Below are 19,587 nucleotides of genomic sequence, written 5' to 3'. Positions count from 1 at the left end.
AACCAATTATTCACAAACAGTTCTTCAGAGCCCCCCAGGAGGAATTGAAAAACAAAAAATGGCATTTCTCCATGTGTCTATCTTGACTGTTAGAGTTAGTATCACGTTGAGGTCTTGATTTCACCATCGAAACAGGTGGAGAAAGCAACACATTGTGCTGTTGAGCTGAGGGGGGGTGAGGTCTGTTTTTTTTTAGCTTGTGTTTACCAAATTCAGTACTATATTGTTTTCCATAATATTATCCTGACCCAAAGGGGCTCCATTTAGTTCTGATAACATGAGGACAAAGATTACAGTCTTTTAATTCAGAATCCCAACTATGCAGTGTATTAATAAGTCAAATCAAAACATACCGCAAAAGGTCAATGAATCTTTACCAGAAGTGACAGTGCAGATAAAGAACAATCTTCCAAATTGCCAGTAATCAGCCCGATCCTTGGTGCATCTGGGGGGAAAACAAGAGAAAAGGACACACTAAGATTCACTGAAAAGTCCTTAGAAAGTAGGCTTTCATTTTTTACCATTCCTTTAAACAAACTTAAACAAAACTATAATTAAATTGTCTGAACCGACATTTGCCGTTATGAAACATTCTGGCAATCTGAACACCGAGTCAGCTTTGAGAATGCTAGTTATTAAATGTTTACCAATTTAAACATGCACCTAATGCATGTCTTAGCACTCCCGTCAGAAACATGTGAATCACGAAGACGAAAGACGTGGATTCACAACAATGGACACTTTTAACAGATGTATCATAGCAAGGTAAACACACTTTTCACAAAAAAAAGCTAATTGATACAGCAAAATCAAACCAACCACCTATAATTGTATTAACTGCAGCTGCGTTTACCCTGTTATGACATGTCTGAGGGTCTTTCCCTCAATGTTCTCCCGAGAAATAAATAAAGGATTGATGGTGATGACATGTCTTTGAAAAGTATACCAACTCTATGGTGGCCCTGAGAGCTCATCACACTGCCACTTAAGAAAACACATGCAACTAGACAAAACACAAGCAAATTAAGAAATAAACTTCATCAATTTGACAACACATGTCCAGCATTTAAAAAACATGCTGCAAATAAAGAAAACAGAAGTTTTTCCAAAGGACACTAGTGCTGAACACGGCTTGAACACGTTTGTTGCTGCTACAGAGACTCATGAAGTTATTGAAGTCGGGTCCATGTATCATCCGTTTATGTTTACGTTGTGGACTGACTTTTGCTGCTGCTTTACTCCGCACGGAAAGTGACTGCTGCACGCAACTCGCAGGACCTTGCAGAGCAAAAAAGTCTATCTCATAAACTATCTCATAACCTCAGCTTCGAAATTGAAAAAGTTACGTTAACTGTAGCTTGCATAATAACCATATAAGCAGCACCTTTATCAGTGGTGGTGATGGTGGGGGGTATGTACATTTCACAAGGTAGTAGTCGTCTGTATGGGGATTATTTAAGGAAGGAAGTCTCCTGGGAATGCTTGGCCTACTGTAGCCTATACCTCGGTATATTCTTTTGTCTAATAATGCCTATATGATTATTATGCAGGCTACAGGCCGTCTGTCCACACTGTTGAACCAGATAGTAAAGTTTAAAATCTGTCAAATCTCCTCAGAAATAATTAGAATGACTGTTATAATTCTGCTTTTCCGCTCTGCAAGGTCCTGCGAGGTGCATGCAGCGCACTTTCCGCAGACTAGAGCAGTAGCATGATGTAAGTCCACAACGTAAACATAAATGGATGATACACGTACCAGACTTCAATAACTTCATGAGTCACAAACCGTAGCAACAACAAGCCTGTCCAAGCCGTGTTCATAACGATTTAGTGTCCTCTGGAAACACTTCCATTGTCTTTTTCTGTATTTACAGCACCTTTTCTGTACTGTGTTGTGTTGTCTGAATTTGCAGCGCGTTTTCTAAGTGCTGCACGTGTTGTCAATTTGATGAAGTTGTTTTCTTAATTTGCTTGTGTTTTGTCTATTAGCATGTGTTTACTTAAGTTGCAGTGCACTGAGCTCTCAGGGCCACCGTACAACTCAAAAGAAGGCAAAAGGAAAAGTTCCTCAGTTTTTCGATGACCAGTGGGGGAAATGTCTTAGAAATGTACTTTGCTGAGATCATTAAAGTACTTAAGAAATCATACTTAATACTACATATATTAATCACAATGTAAGGTTTAGAAATAGTGGTTCAAATGGACTAATATCTTGTCTTATATACTGTAGTTGACACTTACTGGTGATGGACTTGGTGTTGTTGGGTGCCTGTTCTCCCCCGTAAACGTTGTTCCAATGCTTGATCTGAAAAATGTAAGCAAGTTTATTATCATTAGCAGTTATCAGTGTTGGAAAGGGAAATGTAAAAATTACTCAGAAAGAAACTGCCGCTACACATATAGTGCATTCATAAAGTATTCAGACCTCTTCACTTTTTTCACATTTTGTTATGTTGCAAACCTATGCTAAAATCGTTTAAATACATTTTTTCCCAATACCCCATAAAAAAAAGAGAAAACTGAATTTTAGAAATGTTTGCAAATTTATCAAAAAGGAAAAACTGAAATATCACATTGACATACGTATTCAGACCCTTTACTCAGTACTTAGTTAATGCACCTTTGGCATGGTTACAGCCTCGAGTCTCTTTGGTATAACGCGACAAGCTTTACACACCTGGATTTGGGGATTTTCTGCCATACTTCTCTGCAGATCCTCTCAAGCTCTGTCAGGTTGGATGGGGACCGTCTGTGAACAGCCATTTTCAGATCACTAAAAACAGATTAAAAACCTATAAGTAACCATGGATGGTGAACTCAGTTTTCAGGATCACCAGCATCACCAAGGTTGGCTTTTTCCAACTCAGAAACATTTCCAAAAATCAGAGGCTTTATTTCGCAGTCTAACTCAGAGTAACTCATGCATGCATTTGTTCTGAGCAGGCTTCTTAAATGAACACACCGTATTTTTACAGTATGTATGTTTGTATGTATGCGTGGATGTTTCTGTTTAGAAGCACATTTTTGCTGTTTTATATTGTTTTTATGTAAGAACAAATCCAATCTCTATGTCTTGCCTCTGTTTGCCTACCTGTCCCTGGGTTTAATTGTGTGCTGTGTGAAGTACAGTTCGAAACAGTGAAGAATACTATCAATTATACCTCAAGCTGTTACCTTGGAATATAAGACATGCTTCACATTAATTAATAACTTCCATACTGTTGAGAAATCAGTAACTGCACACCATACCTTTAACTGGCCGGCCAGCGTTTCTGAGATTGGAGTGAGACTTTGTGTCATGTCATTACATCAGCTGTGAAAAACAATGCAAATGCATAATGAAAATGTACTAACCTTGGTCTGTTGAGAATGCTCTTTTAGATCGAAATATATCGATAAGCCGAAGACTGTGCCGATCAAGGCTTTCGTATAATCTTTGCTTGAGGTTCTTGCCCACTATCCAGTTGAACTCCATGCGCACCAGTAAAAAAACACAAAACAAAATGTAGACAAAATGTTAACATAAGATAATAGACCCAAAATAATTGTATTTTAGATATTTTATTTCATTTTTAATACATCACCATAGCAACATATTGTGCCTGCCATTCCGTTGGACTGATTGTTTCCCCGTGCCGCCCAGAAGGTGTTGTCCTTCTGCCTGATTCCAGGAGAATGCAACATTAGCAATAGAACCAGACTTAAAGGCTAATTAAAGTTAAGATAACAAGATCTGTGAATGATCTTATAGAAGTCCAACGGAGCAAGATTAGTATTAAGACGATTAGACCCCCATAAGTCACGCTCATTTGGAATAGAAAACAAAGTGGAATGTTGAAATCATTCCCCAAACTTCCTGTTTTAACTTTCACCTGTAGGCTACAACAGCTTTTCCGGTGCAATGTGAGACGATGGGCAGCATTTCAGGTTCACAATAGATTACAACCTGCTGGTGCTTTTTGACCTGTCAGACTCTGTTGTAGCGACGTCACCTCGTTCCAGATCTTAACAATGAAGTTGGTGAGTACGCTGTTGTCGTGATTAACAGAAATGATGGCCAAAACAACAAAAGCAAGACTCAGCAGTTCTAATTAACCTCAATTTTCCTTTAATATTCAAAATGAAAAGCACAGATAATAGATCTGTTCTTATTGTGCTGATTACAGATACATTATTTTGGCTTCTACAGTGAAATCATGGCGCTGACTGATATCCCGGTGGTGTTGGAGGGTTGCTTGAACAGAGCAGCATACTCTGGGTATCTTTCCTGATGCACATTGCCCCCCCGCCCCCCCATCATCTCCCTATTTTAGCTGGGGCAGTGCTACTAATCTGACATGCTGCTCTAACATGAAAGGCTTTCTCCCTGGTCCTCAAACCAATGCCCCCTCACCCCCACCGCACCCACACCTCTCAGCTACCGTTAGGCCTCCGTTTAGTCCTCTCATTCAGTCAGAGGAGGCAGAGGGGGGCCTGATGGGGAGATTAGGATTCCTTTCCTTTGAATCGGGGAGCCTCATGTTTTATTAATTAGGAAGCCTATACACATGAGTCACGTTTGTCTCATTCCGAATTCAGAGCTGTGATCGAACAGAGAGAATGGCAAACCTGGCACCTGGCGGCTGACTCCTCCTACCTGCATGCTCAGCTCAGCATGGAGCATGTGCAAAAAATCCTTCTTCTCTTCCCATCCATGTGAGTCATTTCCCAGCAACTGCAGTTAGAAATGAGATGTGATGAGAGGTGTGCATGGCTGGTATTAGAACAAATAATAAAGAAATGTCACTTCCATTGTACATGGTGGGCTCTATGGAATAGTCAGTCTGTAAAGCATTTGTCTATCTTCCGTGTGACAAAGTTTATCTACAGCATGGATGAAGCTCAATGAAAACGTATTTTAGTGTTCTCTATAGTCATTATTCAATAGTAGATCTCAAATTTCACAGAAATGCTCTCCAGTGTGACAGGAACTTCAGCCACCAGCAGAGCTACGAGTGTGAAGACAGACAACAATGAAACCGAGGGGAAACGAGTGAGACATGTGTTGACCACATGTATTGACCCATTCTCTAGGAAATTGTGTTTTGAAATGTGTTCATTGTAAAGTAATTTTGATGCGTGTGTGTGTGTGTGTGTGTGTGTGTGAGACATAGAGCAAAGCCTGCAGCCTTGTAACTAAGTTTGAAAGATAAAACTGTTTTTTCCCACTAAATTTGTCAATTTGAGTATATAGAGGGAGATTAGAGAGGAAGTATCAAGCCTGACCTTTAATTATTGAAGAGTACTATAATACTCTGTCGTTATTTCTGTAACTAAACAACCAATCTACTTCCTGTTAACAGTGGCACCCGCATGCAGTGTAAGTGAATGGTCATGTGATGTTCGTTTTCAGGCGTGCTATGGATGGAAATCACTTTGAAAACGATGCTGAAACGCCCGTGTGGACAGAGATAGTTTTCGTTTTAAAACCCCGGTTTTAAACGCAGGTATTAGTGTAGATGTAGCCTAAGAGTCTACAGCCACGCTCAAGGCCCTGTGAGGCTGTTATTAGGTACAGTGCTTTGAGAGAAGTTCTCAATTTAGCATGGTCAAAATGACCATGCTAACATGGTATTAGAGTATAACATGGTCACCATCTTACTTGAGCTTGCTAGCATGCTAACATTTTCATAGCACAAAAAAGTACCTCTGAGGCGTATGGGCTGCCTGCCATTAGCTTTGCAGGCACCACAAATTAAGATTTTGTCCCGATGGTCAGATGAAAAGTCAAGATGAGCACTAAAGTCATTGCAATGCATACTAAGACAGGCAGCAGGACAGGGATGTCTGTACCAAATTCCATGGGAATCCATCCAGTAGTTGTCAAGACTAATGTGAACCTCGTGGTGGCTCTAGAGCAAAAGTCAGGTGATCACCTATAAGTCAGTAGGATTCATCTTTGGGGGAACATGAGTATCCACATAAAATCCGCATAAAATGTCATTGCAACCCATCCAATAGTTGACATATTTCAGTCTGGAACAAAGTGGTCGACCGACCGACTTAATTACCTAACAGCAAAAGTATTTATTTTGCACCCAGCACACTAAAAGGAAAGAAGGGAAAGTGACGCACCACATGCCCAGACATGAGGTCTGCAGGACCATCTAAAAAATAGCAAGCACAGATGATACTGGAGAATTGTTGACAGTCATCTCCATCGCAGGCCGAGCAGGAAAGGCCTAAAAATGCTGCTAATTGGGATCAAGAGCAGTTGAAAGTGAAACAGTTGGTGAAACTGCCACAAGGGGGCTCTACAATGCAGATAGATATATGTTGCATAAATGAGGTAAGCTGTCACTGACACAAGTCCAACGCCGCAGTCACCGGACCTCTCACGCAGAATAGTCCAAGGTCGTGCTACATATAGAGCGAGAATGGACAGACACTGACTCGGGATTACTCAGCATTTTGTTGCAAGGTTTAAGATGAGTTGGATTTAGACTTAAGCTTTAAATGAATAGTAACTTTATCAACACCTCAGGGGTGTGAGACACCGTGAAACACTGCGCAGGAAGCATTAGAATAAGCTTTGAAAATTCAATCAGAGGGGGCTTGAAACGGAAAAACTCCACATAGAAAACCAAACTTTGCTCAACTTCATGCTCCGTCTGTGGGTATTTTTAGAGCTGATGCAACTCCTCAAGAGTTCTTTTTTAATTTCATGTCATTTCATTTAAAAAGTGGAACATCTGAAAGCAGAGATGAAGGATTTAGCACAGACAGCACGGTGATGATTATTGCGGAGCATTGGAGAAGTTGTGTGTGACTTTGCTGAGACGGTAGGCTGTTCAGTGAGTTTTATCCTTGAGTCTTTGGTGCAGCATTGATTCTTTTTTTTTATTAGCTGGCCCAGACTCAGTGGTACAGTGGCTAATTCAAAAGTACCTCGGTTTTTTTCATTTTATGTTTTTCATTTTTGTGCCAACTCATCTCTCATGCCATTATGCACTATGCTGAGATGTCCCCGGGTACCACTGACTACAGAGCCCCGGGGTGCAGCACAGAGGCAGTACAAAACATGACATCACCCTCCACCAATGTGATGAAAGGACATAAACGCCACTATGTGGGGGACTTTCATGCTGTAGATGCGGAGCAGTAGCAAGAATTCAAGAAATACTGAGGTCACCGAACGGTGATGTCGCCAGTAAAGCGTCCTGCTTCTCTGTCGCATTAAAACGCAGTAAGCTCACTATCCGCGCGTCTTCTTCTCTGCTTCGATCGCCATCAGCTGATCTGGTACAAAGCCATACATTGTATATAAGAAGTGGACGTAGTAGTCGTGACGTCACCCACTGGTCGGCATTTTGGCCGTCGCCCTCTTGTTTTTTTGTAACCCGTGAACAGAAGTGACCATATTTGGAATGAGGAAGAGTGACGTTGAGACGCCGTATACGGTTCTGATAGCGCAGCGAGCTGTCAATCACAAGGTAGCCCCACCTTAATGCATACCCTGCTTTGTGGTCTATTTTACTTTAAGTGGGACAATAATTTACTAAATGAACATCATGCTGTATTGAAGAAGACTTGAAACGAGCAATTCAAATTATAAACTCATGTTTACAATGTTTACTGAGGTAATAAATCAAGTGAGAAGTAGTCATTTTCTCATAGACTTCCATACAATCGCCCCCTGTTGGTCAGAAAGAATGCAAGTTTAAGGCACTTCCACATTGGATTTACTTATCAGAACCAGAGGTTGCCACCTGGTCTGAGCGCACACACTGCCACTCTGTCTGTCTGTCTGTCTCTCTTTCTCTCTGGTGCGCATCCGCACACTCGCTACTCACACATTATGCTGCTCTTATACCAACGACGTAATTTGTGGATTGCACTTAAACCTGGCTACGGCCGTTTTCACTCGGTAGTAGGCAAAAAATGGGCAAAGGGGTGGATCATTGGTGGAGCTGAGGCGGGCGGGCAGAGCAGACAGCTAGCAGCTAATGACCTGACACGGCACCCACCTGTCACTGAAAGTGAGTTATATAAAAATGCACCCCGGTAGAGTTGTCACAAGCTGGAATATTAGCTATAGAGACTAGTTTTTTGTTACAGGCATTAAACATGTTTATTTCTGCTGTAAAGTTGGGCAATTTAACTTGGGTGTGTATGGGGATTGACTCGCTTTTGGAGCCAGCCTAGAGTGGCCATTTGAAGAACTGTAGTTTATAAGGCACGTTGGCTTCATTTCTCAGCACTGGCTAGTACCAAAACGTCCACAAAATGATTCGCTATCATACTTGTTTTTTTCATTTTTTTTTGCTTTGGAAGTATTTTGCCATCTGCATGAATCAAGAGTAAAGGTGTGTTCACACCAAACGCGATGAACGCGGCGAGATTACATACATACAAAGTCTATGTACAGACGCGATGAACGCGATGGCACGGCGCGTTTGGCGCGGCGCGATTGACGCGTCAAAACGCCGAATTGCCCCAAACGCAGAAGTTGAAATATTTGAACTTCTGCGAAAAAATCGCGTGACGCTCCAGCGCGATAGCCTATCAGCGTTGAGTTGCTCCCCATGTCATCAGTGAAGTCCTGCTGTTGTTGAATCAGGAAATAAATGTTGTAGCCGCCATGTTCACCCAGAGCTCTATGATACCTCATATCAGTAGAGACCGGACCAAACTATGTGTATACATGTGTGTGTGTAAACCATATGGTACAAACAATGAAATAAATAGACGCTACCGTATTTACGTCTATATGACGTTATTGTGAGTGTTGATGGAGCTGCTATAATGTTAGCATAGCCTAGCACCGATCGATCCGAGCTCCATTGAGAAAACAAGTACAAATCGGCATCATCACGTAGTTATTTCGGAGTCCCTTTTTGTCGGTTTATTGCCGTTAAATCACAGCCAAATCAGTTTTATTATATTTCATATTTCATATTCATATTTTGTGTTCATACAGCTGTAGTAAACAGCCTACGTGTGGCTCGCTAGACACAGTGAGCTCGATGAAATCCACGGAGCTTCTCCGGACTATGTTATGAACCAGACATGACGGCGTTTAGTTCCCCGTGATATCTGGGACTTCCACAACACGTACTGAGCAGAAATAGAGGCTATTTTTCTACGGTTGATGGCGGACAGTTGAACGGCTTTCAGGCCGATAAGCCGCGCCCCCTCTCCGGCGCGTCCAGCGCGATGCACGCGAATGAACACAAATAGTCCCCGGCGATACCGGCGGCGCGAATGACGCTTGAATGAATGATTCGCGCCGCGTTCAATGCGTTTGGTGTGAACACACCTTAAGTCGTCTGAAATCACGGGACGTAATTAGCATCATAGCAATAAACCGTTATTCTTTCTCAAGGCGGGTTTTTACCCTTTCAGAGAAAAGATTAATATAGATAGTCTTTGTCTTCCATGTATAGACTTGATTGAGCGACAGCACAAAAATAAAGGGGAACTGTACAACCCCCCACCCCCGCTACACAAACACACCGCCTCCCCTCCCCCAACAACCAAACAATCTGGGATCTCTAAACAACAAGCCTGCCACGCAGTACAGTAGGACTTAAAAATTGCTGCTCTGGTGTGTTTAAGATCTCCGCAGTAAATGTCGAATTAAAAAGAGAGTGGCGTTGAAGCCGTGGCCGAACAGATGAATGGCTTGTGGCGTATGTTTACAGCTCTGCATGTTATCCGCAACCAACTAACTATTGTCACCCAACAGACCTTTTACGTCCACGATTTGTACTTGAGCAACACCGCCTTTACGGATTCAAAGGGGGGTCGCTCTGCGTACCACATATTTGTTGTAACTCCTCAGGGTATAGCTGAGGCAGAGATCTACCAAGCGACTGGGCTTGGCATGTTTGGGGGGGGGGGGCTGCTTGACTTAAGCTGTCAGCCATTTACACATAATGTATCTTTTATGAATGTTTCATGTGCTGACCTAATTCCTTTCAGAGACGAGTAAAAGCAATATGCTGCACAAGAGAACACCAGAGCATCCAGCTGATCCTTTAGACATCCTCATCCCACAGCAAGGGGTTAGGAAGGGCCAGGCGAGTGGAAACAGAGCTGTGATATGATCAATTGGATGCCCTGGAAAAGCAAGAATAAAAAGATCTAGACCACCCCAGCTTGGAGTTATTTTCAGCCATTTATTTTCAATCTCCACTGCATCCCACGGAGACAGGGAATAGAAACAGCCGAGTGAGAGCTTTAGCGCAAAAGGAGATATTTTGCTCTCTGTGGCAGATGTAATTAAAGCAAATGCTTAAGCCCAGAGTAGGAATGGAGAGCCTGATCGCTGACGGACTTAAAATCTCTCAGTCAGCAGTGTAAAAGAAAGGAAGAGGAGGAGGGGTTGGGGGCAGCAGCTGCAAAAATCCGCTGGAGCCGGTTGCTCGATTTGAAGCCCTAAAGATGTAAAAGGAAATCTACTAACCGCACCGAGCGGCTGTTCTGATGTGCTCACCCCACGAAATACATGCAATCATAGAGCACTAAACAAGCATTTTACAAATAGATTGCTTATTTGCTAGTTTCCTTCCAACCAGCCTCAATTGTTGTTAAGACTGGCGCTATCGCATGTGTGTTCATGAGCCAAGCGTGCTACTTTTGGAACAAATAGCCCATAATACGATTACTGTGTAAAATTACTGTGCTCACAAAAGAAAAGATCATATTTGATGTTTGTTCAAATATGATCTAAGTTTACCTGAGAGGCACCTCTAGTCGCCATGTGAATTACGACTATGTGGTCACGAACAAAGCCGGAAGTTGCAAAAACCTCATAGGGAGGATTTTGGTTTGGACAGAATTAAGATGGTGATTTTAGCGAACTTTATACCGAGCAGAGCACCTTTAACGATGACCTGATTGGGAATGCAGCATTAAACTTAGTTGTTCAAAGACAACAGAAAATGAAATAAAGACATTCACAACACAAAACAAAATTCACCAATACTGACATTGTCATCCAACTGTCATCCATAGCATGTTAGCATTCTAGTGTTAGCATTTAGCTCAAAGCCTTGAATAGCCGCCAGCATGGTGGTCTTGTTTCTAACCTAAACCATGTTCTTTTCCCAAACATAACCAAGTCATTCTGTGCGTGAAGCTTACCAAACCTTAAGTGTAGTGGCAGATCAACAAGTTTTTGTCCAGCGGTCTAAATCCTATTGTTAAATAAGGATCACATGTGTAAAAATGTTTGGAAAGTGTTGCTGAAACATGGCCTCCTGCTGATAGGAAATGTGCTCATGGGAGGCAATGAGAAACAGCTGATTTTGTTATGTTCTTTGGAGGACTGGTTGGAAAACTGATTGCTAAAAATTATGATAATGGTTTAAGTTATGCAAGAGAGACATACTGCAGGTTCAAACCTTTCAACGGTGAGGATCAGCTATATGATTGTAAACTGAATATCTTTGGGTTTTTGGCGGTTGGTTTTGACAAAACAAGCAATCTGGAGACGCAGAATTGTGTCGGGCAATTTTTGGCTGCGCCAAGTCCGACCCGAGAAACCTGGCCGTCCTCCCAACCCTGAAACATCCCCTCCAGAGGAATCCCACAGACTATTTTGTTTGCAGCTCACCCCCCCACTGCTTCAGTCCCCTATGTATCCGTCACTGTGAGACTGCGTTGGCTTGTAGGAAGCACAGTGGCTGTACCTGATGAATGATTCAGCAGTTTTAAAGAGGAACAGCACTGGAGTGGAGCAGCAGCAGCAGGGTTTAATGAACTTTTTAGGAGTTAAATGTCAAACACGTCGTGAAAACACACTCGCCCTCCCACTTACTGCCTGCAAAGTGGCTCCGAGCCTTACATCCTGGGCTACACTCATTTCAATGTTACCCATCCGGCTGTCGAGGCGCATATTTAAATGATTTGACATTTCAACATTAATAAATATATTTTTGGCTGCTTTTGACATTCAACGTGTTCCTACATTCGTCTGGTGATGAACGGTTGGCAGGTAGCATGAGCGGCGGTAGCCGCCACGGATGAACAGCCACAGCTCATCAAGAGGGAAAAATGGCCGTGACGGGGCAGAAACACGTGGAGTGACACCTCACAGTGTTTGTGCGCTCCTTCCACATTCATACGGTATTATATAAGTCGAGGTCCGGAGGTGATTCAAGTGTTATATAATTCTAGTACAATGACCTTTACGAGACTAACTCCATAAACACTCGCGAGTATATTTAGTCGGGTTTATTTTGGATTATTGATGTCTGGAGTTGTGTGCCACCGTTATCCAGCTTTCTAAGGTTGAGCTGGTTACAGAAAAACAAAACAATAACATCACACTGATATGGCATATTGATCGACCATCACAGACAGTAAAGCAAACAATTGAATAACTGTTGGAAAAGTCTTGGAGGAAGGCACAACTATATAGAACAACTATCATTGAGTGTGTGTTTACGTGAGGTCGGTGGTGACACCAGGGTTGCACCCTTTTCACATATTCCCCATCTTTAAATGCTACATCATGATTACGTGGCTCCTTTCTTTCCAGACTAAATGTTGGATCATTAATCATTTTTTTTGTCGAGTCGGAACATTATGTCACGCTATCAAAAACTGTCCTCCGATTCAGTTACTTTGTGGCTAATCCGAGCAACACAGAGCCTCTCTCAGCCATCACTGAGAATGTGACTACTTTGCGGTTGAGGGTTTGCAATCAATTGCAAAGTGCTTTGGTGTGAAATTGTCCCACAAATGGACACTCCATAACTGCAGGTTTGAGCCGTTATATCCATTTTCTGTCGTCTCTCTTGTGACTGCACACTTAAATACTCCCCGGTCTCTCTTAACTCAGAACTCACGCGCCCATACGAACACTGAAAGCGTTGTCGGATGCCTATTGTTCCTCCCACTCATACCGTTCCTGAACAGATCCTTTCCTAATGCAGCTCTTCTGTCCTTATTATGTGGAAATATACATTCTAAAGTTCAGCTGATGCTAATAATCTGAATTAATTAATTCAGGGCTCAACACTAACTTTCAAAAGTGGTTGCCGGACTGGCGCGTTTGGTTGTCATTTTTATTCACCTTTATGTTGAGCAATTAAGATACAATGCAGTTATACATCCGCTTAATAATGAAAATGTCACATGAACAAATAAAAGCTGTCTTACAACTTTACGTCCATCTCAAAGATACCGGGATTACAAATTTCCTTTTTGTTTTCCTTTATCTGATTCTTTGTCAGTTGAGTCAATTTGCACAATAATTTGTGATGTTGACTGGTAGGTCGAACCTTTTACCCGACAGTCAAGCATCGTTATTTGCTTCGCTGTCATCTCTAAAGAAAACGCACATGCAGCAATGTCTGGTTCTTGTTCTGACTCTAACGGCAACATTAAATATCACGAATGCAACGAATATTAAAGAAATATTTACGTTGGGGTCTAAATTATTCTGTTTGCTGTCCCTAATTTCCATATGCCACTGATGTCAATCAAAGGCCAAGAATCGGTTGCCAATTTCCCCAAAAGGTTGCCAATGGCAACTTGGCAACGCTTGCTGCCGAGCCCTGCAGAATTCTGTCTTTGTTTTACAATCTAATTTCTAATTTTGCAAATAAAAAACTACACACAACTGCCCATAAGCTTGGTAGCTGGTCTGCTTTATGAGACTGTGTCTATCTATGGTGCCCTCAAAAATTCATACAGTTGATCGTCTATGGCTTGTACAGTACTTTAAGCTAAAAATCACACAATGCAATACATCCAAGCAATGTTGGCGAAATGGGAAAAACAGAAAAAGCCTCACATTTTTAGGCGTATATATATTATTCCAAGATGGTGACACCTACTGCTAGCATTATGGTCACATGCTTTTACTTAAGTGCACTGCAAATTTCTTCAGATTTCTTCATCTTCAAGTTGGCAAGCTTGAGAGCGTGTGTCAGTTCATTTTCTTTTATTAGTTAATTACAATTTGTGTGCACACCCCTTTGGCATGCCCTCCACCATCGGCCGCATTAGAGGAAGGCTTGTAAATATTGAATGAGATTCAGTTCGTAGCCTACACCCCTGTTTACATTTTTTGCTTACTGCTCGTGGGTCCCTGAGGAGAAATCCAGCCCGTTGACTTTTACCATATCTGATGTAGCTCAGCCCTTCCTGCTGTGTGTATGAGTGGCCCTCTAGAAGATCGATCTGAAACCACAAAGGCTTTGTTTACACACAATGTGATGATGTCTGAATAATTAATACTAAGTCTCCTGTGCCAATGGAGTGTATGCAAGTAAATACAACTTTTTTCATTGAACCTAATAAAAGACTAAAAGCAGTATTCCTGTATTATTGCAAGGTTATTTGTGCTAAATGTGACTGCAGTGAGTCTTCTGTTATCACCTGTGGTATTTTTTCGTGTTATAATTTTCTGACCTGAAGGTAGCAGCCTGATATTTTTTAATGTTAACTTGCTAAGATGTTTTTTAGCAAAGTTAGCAGAATGGCTTTATGGATGCCAATATCGATCCGTCCGTCAGTTGGTCGGTCTACTACTTTGGGAATAACATAGAATCACTTAGGAAAGAATTATGACCAAGATATGTACTGAGTGGAATGTTTCAGAGTTATAAAAAAAACAACACCAAAAAACTTGTAAGTGCTCTCTGGTGGACAAACTTTGTAACATATGCTGCTGCAGATATATTTGCAATAATCTTATATTGACCACAACAATGTATCTGTCTGTAATGCTTATTTACAAACCTACATACTCTTGTAAAAGCTTTAGTTTCCAGAGGCAGGGCCTGGTTTGATCTCTGGGAGGTATCGTGAACAAGTGCTTAAAGAGGACATGAAAGCTGCATGGTCTGTGATAATGCAATTATCTATTTCAAATTAAATTGTTCTTCCTTCTACATATCGTTCACATGCGCTCATATCGAGCTATGCCAATGTATTGTATGTGTCTGTCAGAGGCTCTAAAGCTTTGTTTAGACTCGTGCTCGGCGCCGTATAGCGCGAGCCACCGCTGACTGCGCAAGCTCCGAGTATGAAGGGAGGCGTTTACACTCTATGCGTCGCATTATTCTCTGAAAACGCCAGAGGGCGTACGGACAAAATTGAACGGTTGGTTAGATGGAGGTATCTTCTCGAGATTCCATAGTTAATACTAATGGCCTCATACATACCAGTTTTGTGGTGCACTGGGTTTCTTCATTTATGCAGTTTAAACAGTTTTGATTAATAACTGATGATGTGCATTTTGTCCAGAGCAATTGTTTTCACATTACTATTACAAATGTAATGTTTGCAGTAGTCATACATTTAATTAAATCTCGTGTTGCAGAAGCTGGGCCCCCAGATAGTCTTGGCTTAGCCTCGGACGTTGTTAACTCGTAGATACGGCCCTGCCACTGCACGGAGGGCAGTCTACTAACACCTCTCTGTGTGTGCGATACAACTCAACGGCTCCAGCAACCACATACACAAATGTGGTTGCTTCAGAAATGACTCTTTTAACCGTATCCGCCGTTAACCCTTTGTGTGTAACCTACTGTAGGTATCTGTAACAGTATGTTTTGCAGTGATGAGTGTGTGCCAGTTTATTTGCCCTCCTCCTCCCGTCCTCAGAGGGGCGGGGTCCACATGGCACACCAACAGTAGCCGCAGATGTAACCCGGTGGCTCACACTTGGTCACTCGGAACGCTCCCGTCGCCGTTGAACTAGTATTTTACACCTTTAAAAAAATAATAATAATAAGTACTGTCACGTTAAGTCTTTTTTAGTCATTCGTTCATTTCATAGAATGCACGGTTCGCACCGAGAGCGTCCAGGTCTCCGCTCGGTCTGAGCCCGTGGGCTGAACACTATGATGTGAACACCGAGAGCTAGAGGACTGGGAAGCTGCGTATCATATGATATGTATGTATGTGTTATTTGACTCAATATTACACTCGTTTATAGACAATTTGTGCCGAAGCGTCCCACGTATTTACCCCAAACATAATAACGTTGGTGTAATGTGCCTGTTGGGACTTGTAGTGTTTTTGAGTACGAACGCTACTAAGCGGTGCTGTGTCAATGTCCTCCCGTGATATCGCTGTAACAGTTACGTGTGGCGTTCAGCAGCGACTTTGTAGGGAAGAATATTTGAATGATATTTTTTAAAAGCGGCGATATCACTGTGATAACTCGTATTAAAACGTGATTTTTTTTCCTGGTGATATAAAGTGTTTTATTCGCTAAACTCCCGATAACAAGTAGTACGAGATGTGAGTGCTGAGGATGCTGGGACATGTGCAGGCACTCTGTGTTCCTCAGTGAGGCTCTCTGTCTGCAGCAGCAGACCTCTGCTTCCGGCTACAGTAAAGTACGCTGTGTGGTCTGTTTTCCTGCTTATAAAGGGGGTTCTTTTCCCTGCGTTTGCAGCAAAGAAACACCGACGTTCGCTCAAACCCAGAAAACCTGAATAAATATTTCAACACAACTTGCAAAATCAAAAAGAAAATCCAGTTGCTCCCAGTTACATACTTACATTATGCATCGCTGCATGACTGGCCATGATTGGCTGCAGCTCCCCCATCCCTGTATGTGTGTGTGTGTGTGTGTGTGTGTGTGTGTGTGTGTGTGTGTGTGTGTGTGTGTGTGTGTGGCAACAGCCCCCCCCCCCCCCCCCCCCCCCCCCGTCCACCCAGCAACTCCCTATTCCTCATGCCGTGGTGATTCTCTGCCTCCGAGGGGCCTTCTCCTCTCTGCAGCATCCAGCGTGGTAACCGTGGCAACGGCAGCCTGACCCTGGGCGTGCCGCCATAGCTACCACGAGCTTGACCTGGATTCGTCATCCCAGGCGGGCACACATGACTTGGGCGACTGACCTGCTTCTTCTTCACTGTCGGTCAAGCGGCTTTGAGTGTCGGTGGAACGCCAAGGCGTCAATGAGCTGCTGGTCCTGGATCAGCAATGATTGGCCTTGTGTTGCTGCGGTTGTGCTGTGTCCTCTCATGCAGGAGAGGACTCTACTATCACATTCGTAAATGCAGTGAGGATGATGTGTAGGTGAAAATAAGCTGTAGCTTCTGTAGCCGGATGACACAGCTGGAACTTCCAGTTTGCTGGTTTCCATGAACAGCAAAGTTCAAGTATATATGCCACAACAACAAAAATGTTGTTAGCTCCTCCAGTGAGGATGTACTGCTGTTCTTTGTTTTATGTGCAAGTACATTGAATTTCTTTGGGTTTTAGATTGTTGGTCTGACAAAAGAATCATCACTTTGGGCGTCAGGAAATTATTATGGCTATTTAATTGGTTAAACAATTAATTCATTCATTTTGAAAATAATTGGCAGGTTAGTTAATATTGAAAATAATCGCTAGTTGCAGCCCTAGCCCCTCCCCCGCTCCCTGGGAACTTTTTTTTTATGTCGATATGCGAATGACTCGTGTGATGGCATGTGTCTGTGCTGGACGTCCGTGTGTACCACCTACGGGAAACGTCTGCATCTCTTTGTAGAACCGGAGAATGTTTTTCTTGATACATGAATACGTGAGATTTTTTTTCTACGTTGTTCTTAATGTCGCACTGTGACAACGTGTTGCACTTTTCCTGACGTTTGGCCACCTCCCACCCAACGCATCCCACGGCCGAATCCCGTCCATCACCTGTGGAACAATCTCGGCCTGAATTGCATCGCTATCATTGCAGCGACTGAGGGTTTTGGTGATAAGTGTATGTAATTTGTTCCTTGAGGGGCGTTAATGAGCAGATGTTGTGGATTTAGACGCAGGAAAATGTGAGTGTTTCGTGGAGCTGCACGGCCCACGGCTCGGCTGTACGCTCCCCGAGGTGTCAGCTTGTTGTCGGAGCCAGACTGTGTAGGAGTTCCTATTTCTGTCCTTTCTCCTAGGAACTCTCTCTCTCTCTCTCTGCCAGCCTCTGAGCTCTTCTGTGTGTCTGTCATCGTGATCCCTCCTCTACAGCTTAGACTGCAGACGTGAGAGTGCTTCGAGAAGTCCAGCTAAGAGGAATAGCCGTCGATTGACTTGTCTTCATCTGTGAAGAGAAATCAAAGCCTCTGCGCGGTGTTAGCCGAGTCATCGTTAAGTCGACGTTAATTGATCGGCTTGAGTCGTTTTTCGAGCAACAATGCCAAATGCTCTATTGATTCCTGCTTCTCAAATGTGTTTTTCTTTTGTTTTTGTTTCTTTGTCTTGTATGATAGTTAACAGAATATATTTGAGTTTTAGACAAAATAAACAATTCGATTATGTCGCCTTTAGCTCTAGGAAACTATGATTTGTCACTAGGGCTTTAATTAATTAGTCGGTTCTTTTTTTTAATTAATTGATTACTTCATTAATTACAGAAGAGAAAATTCCCAGAGTCCAAGGTGGCATCAACTGACAATAAAACTGTTGTTTGTTTTTGTTAATGATTCAAAAAACACTTTAAATATTAAGCATTATGTAAAAGTGCTACAACCATGTGCATGGCATGTAGGGGGAGTTATTGGCCCTTAAAACACAACACACACTCTGGAATATATTCTTGCCAGTACCCACACAAAATAAAAAACTACAGGACGACAAAACACAGCACAAGTAAACAATCGGAGCGTTGAGACGCAGCAGGACGCTCCGCGTTGTTCTGTCACCACTGCATGATGTTAGTAGCTTCCTGTGTACTCGGCCAAGATAAGGACGGAGCTCAGAGTAGTGTCAAAACCAGCGGGGCCTGCATGCTGTCTGCACTGACCTTAGACAACATGTATTCATTCCCTGCGTGTCTTCTTAAAAGCGTCCTATTGTCCGTGTGTGTTCGGGGGCCAGGAAGGTCTGGCTGCCCTGAAACCATGTGAGTCACTCACAAACAATGCAATTCTCTGTTCCCCCCCCCCCCCCCCCCCGGCGCTCGCTGCTCCTCAGAAACTAGGCCGGAATCAATAAGGCATTTACAGCCAGTGACCCGCATCTGCTGCTCTCACATGACGATGGGCTCGTCAGCAGTGTTCAGCCCATCGTGTTGGAAGGTGGTTTAAAGGAATTCCGTCAGTCCTCACCTCGAAGCGTTGATGTCCCCGACGCCTGCGTTTCAGGGTGGATTTTGTTGCCTGACCCTTATTTTAAGACCGTGTGCTTTGTGTCGTAGACGTGATGGACCAGCAGAGGGCGCTACACTCGGGTTGCCTGGTCTCAGGGGTCCGAACGCCTCCAGTCCGCCGCAACAGCAAGCTGGCCAGCCTGGGACGCATCTTCAAGCCCTGGAAATGGAGGAAAAAGAAAAACGAGAAGCTGAAGCCCCCTGCCGGTGAGTGAGACGTACCGTAATGCTCCTTCCCGTGTCACATGTGTGTTTTTTTTCTTTTTTCGATTGTCCGTGCAATCGGTGCATCAGTCCCATTAAATGTTTGCTTTGTTTAGCCGTGGAGAAGAAGGCAGCTGCGCGACAGAAGAGAGATGACCTCGTCAGGAGGAACCCCGGGGAGACGGAGACAGGTGCAGAATGAGACACACACGCACACACACGCACACACATACATGCATGTGACTCCGGGCTGATCACAGTTCACTTGTTCGGCCACATGATGCCCAACTGTGCGGACTCATTCCTGTCCTCT

At 43.1% G+C, this 19,587-nt stretch overlaps 1 protein-coding gene across 1 annotated transcript in view; it reads left to right on the top strand.

Moving 5' to 3' along the window:
* The window catches only part of phactr3b (phosphatase and actin regulator 3b), a gene marked incomplete at its 5' end in the record, with an annotated part of 54,049 nt that overhangs the window by 4,191 nt on the left and 30,271 nt on the right, over positions 1 to 19,587 (top strand). The window contains 2 exons of the mRNA XM_079185803.1: positions 19,119 to 19,277; positions 19,391 to 19,465. Coding sequence (XP_079041929.1) covers positions 19,119 to 19,277; positions 19,391 to 19,465 — 234 coding nt within the window. The remainder of the gene's footprint in view (positions 1 to 19,118; positions 19,278 to 19,390; positions 19,466 to 19,587) is intronic.

This window comes from Pholis gunnellus (genome assembly GCF_910591455.1).
Source record: "Pholis gunnellus genome assembly, chromosome: 3".
NCBI lineage: Eukaryota > Metazoa > Chordata > Actinopteri > Perciformes > Pholidae > Pholis > Pholis gunnellus.
Note: the sequence above shows the minus strand (reverse complement) of the source record. Positions and strands in the feature narration are given on the sequence as shown.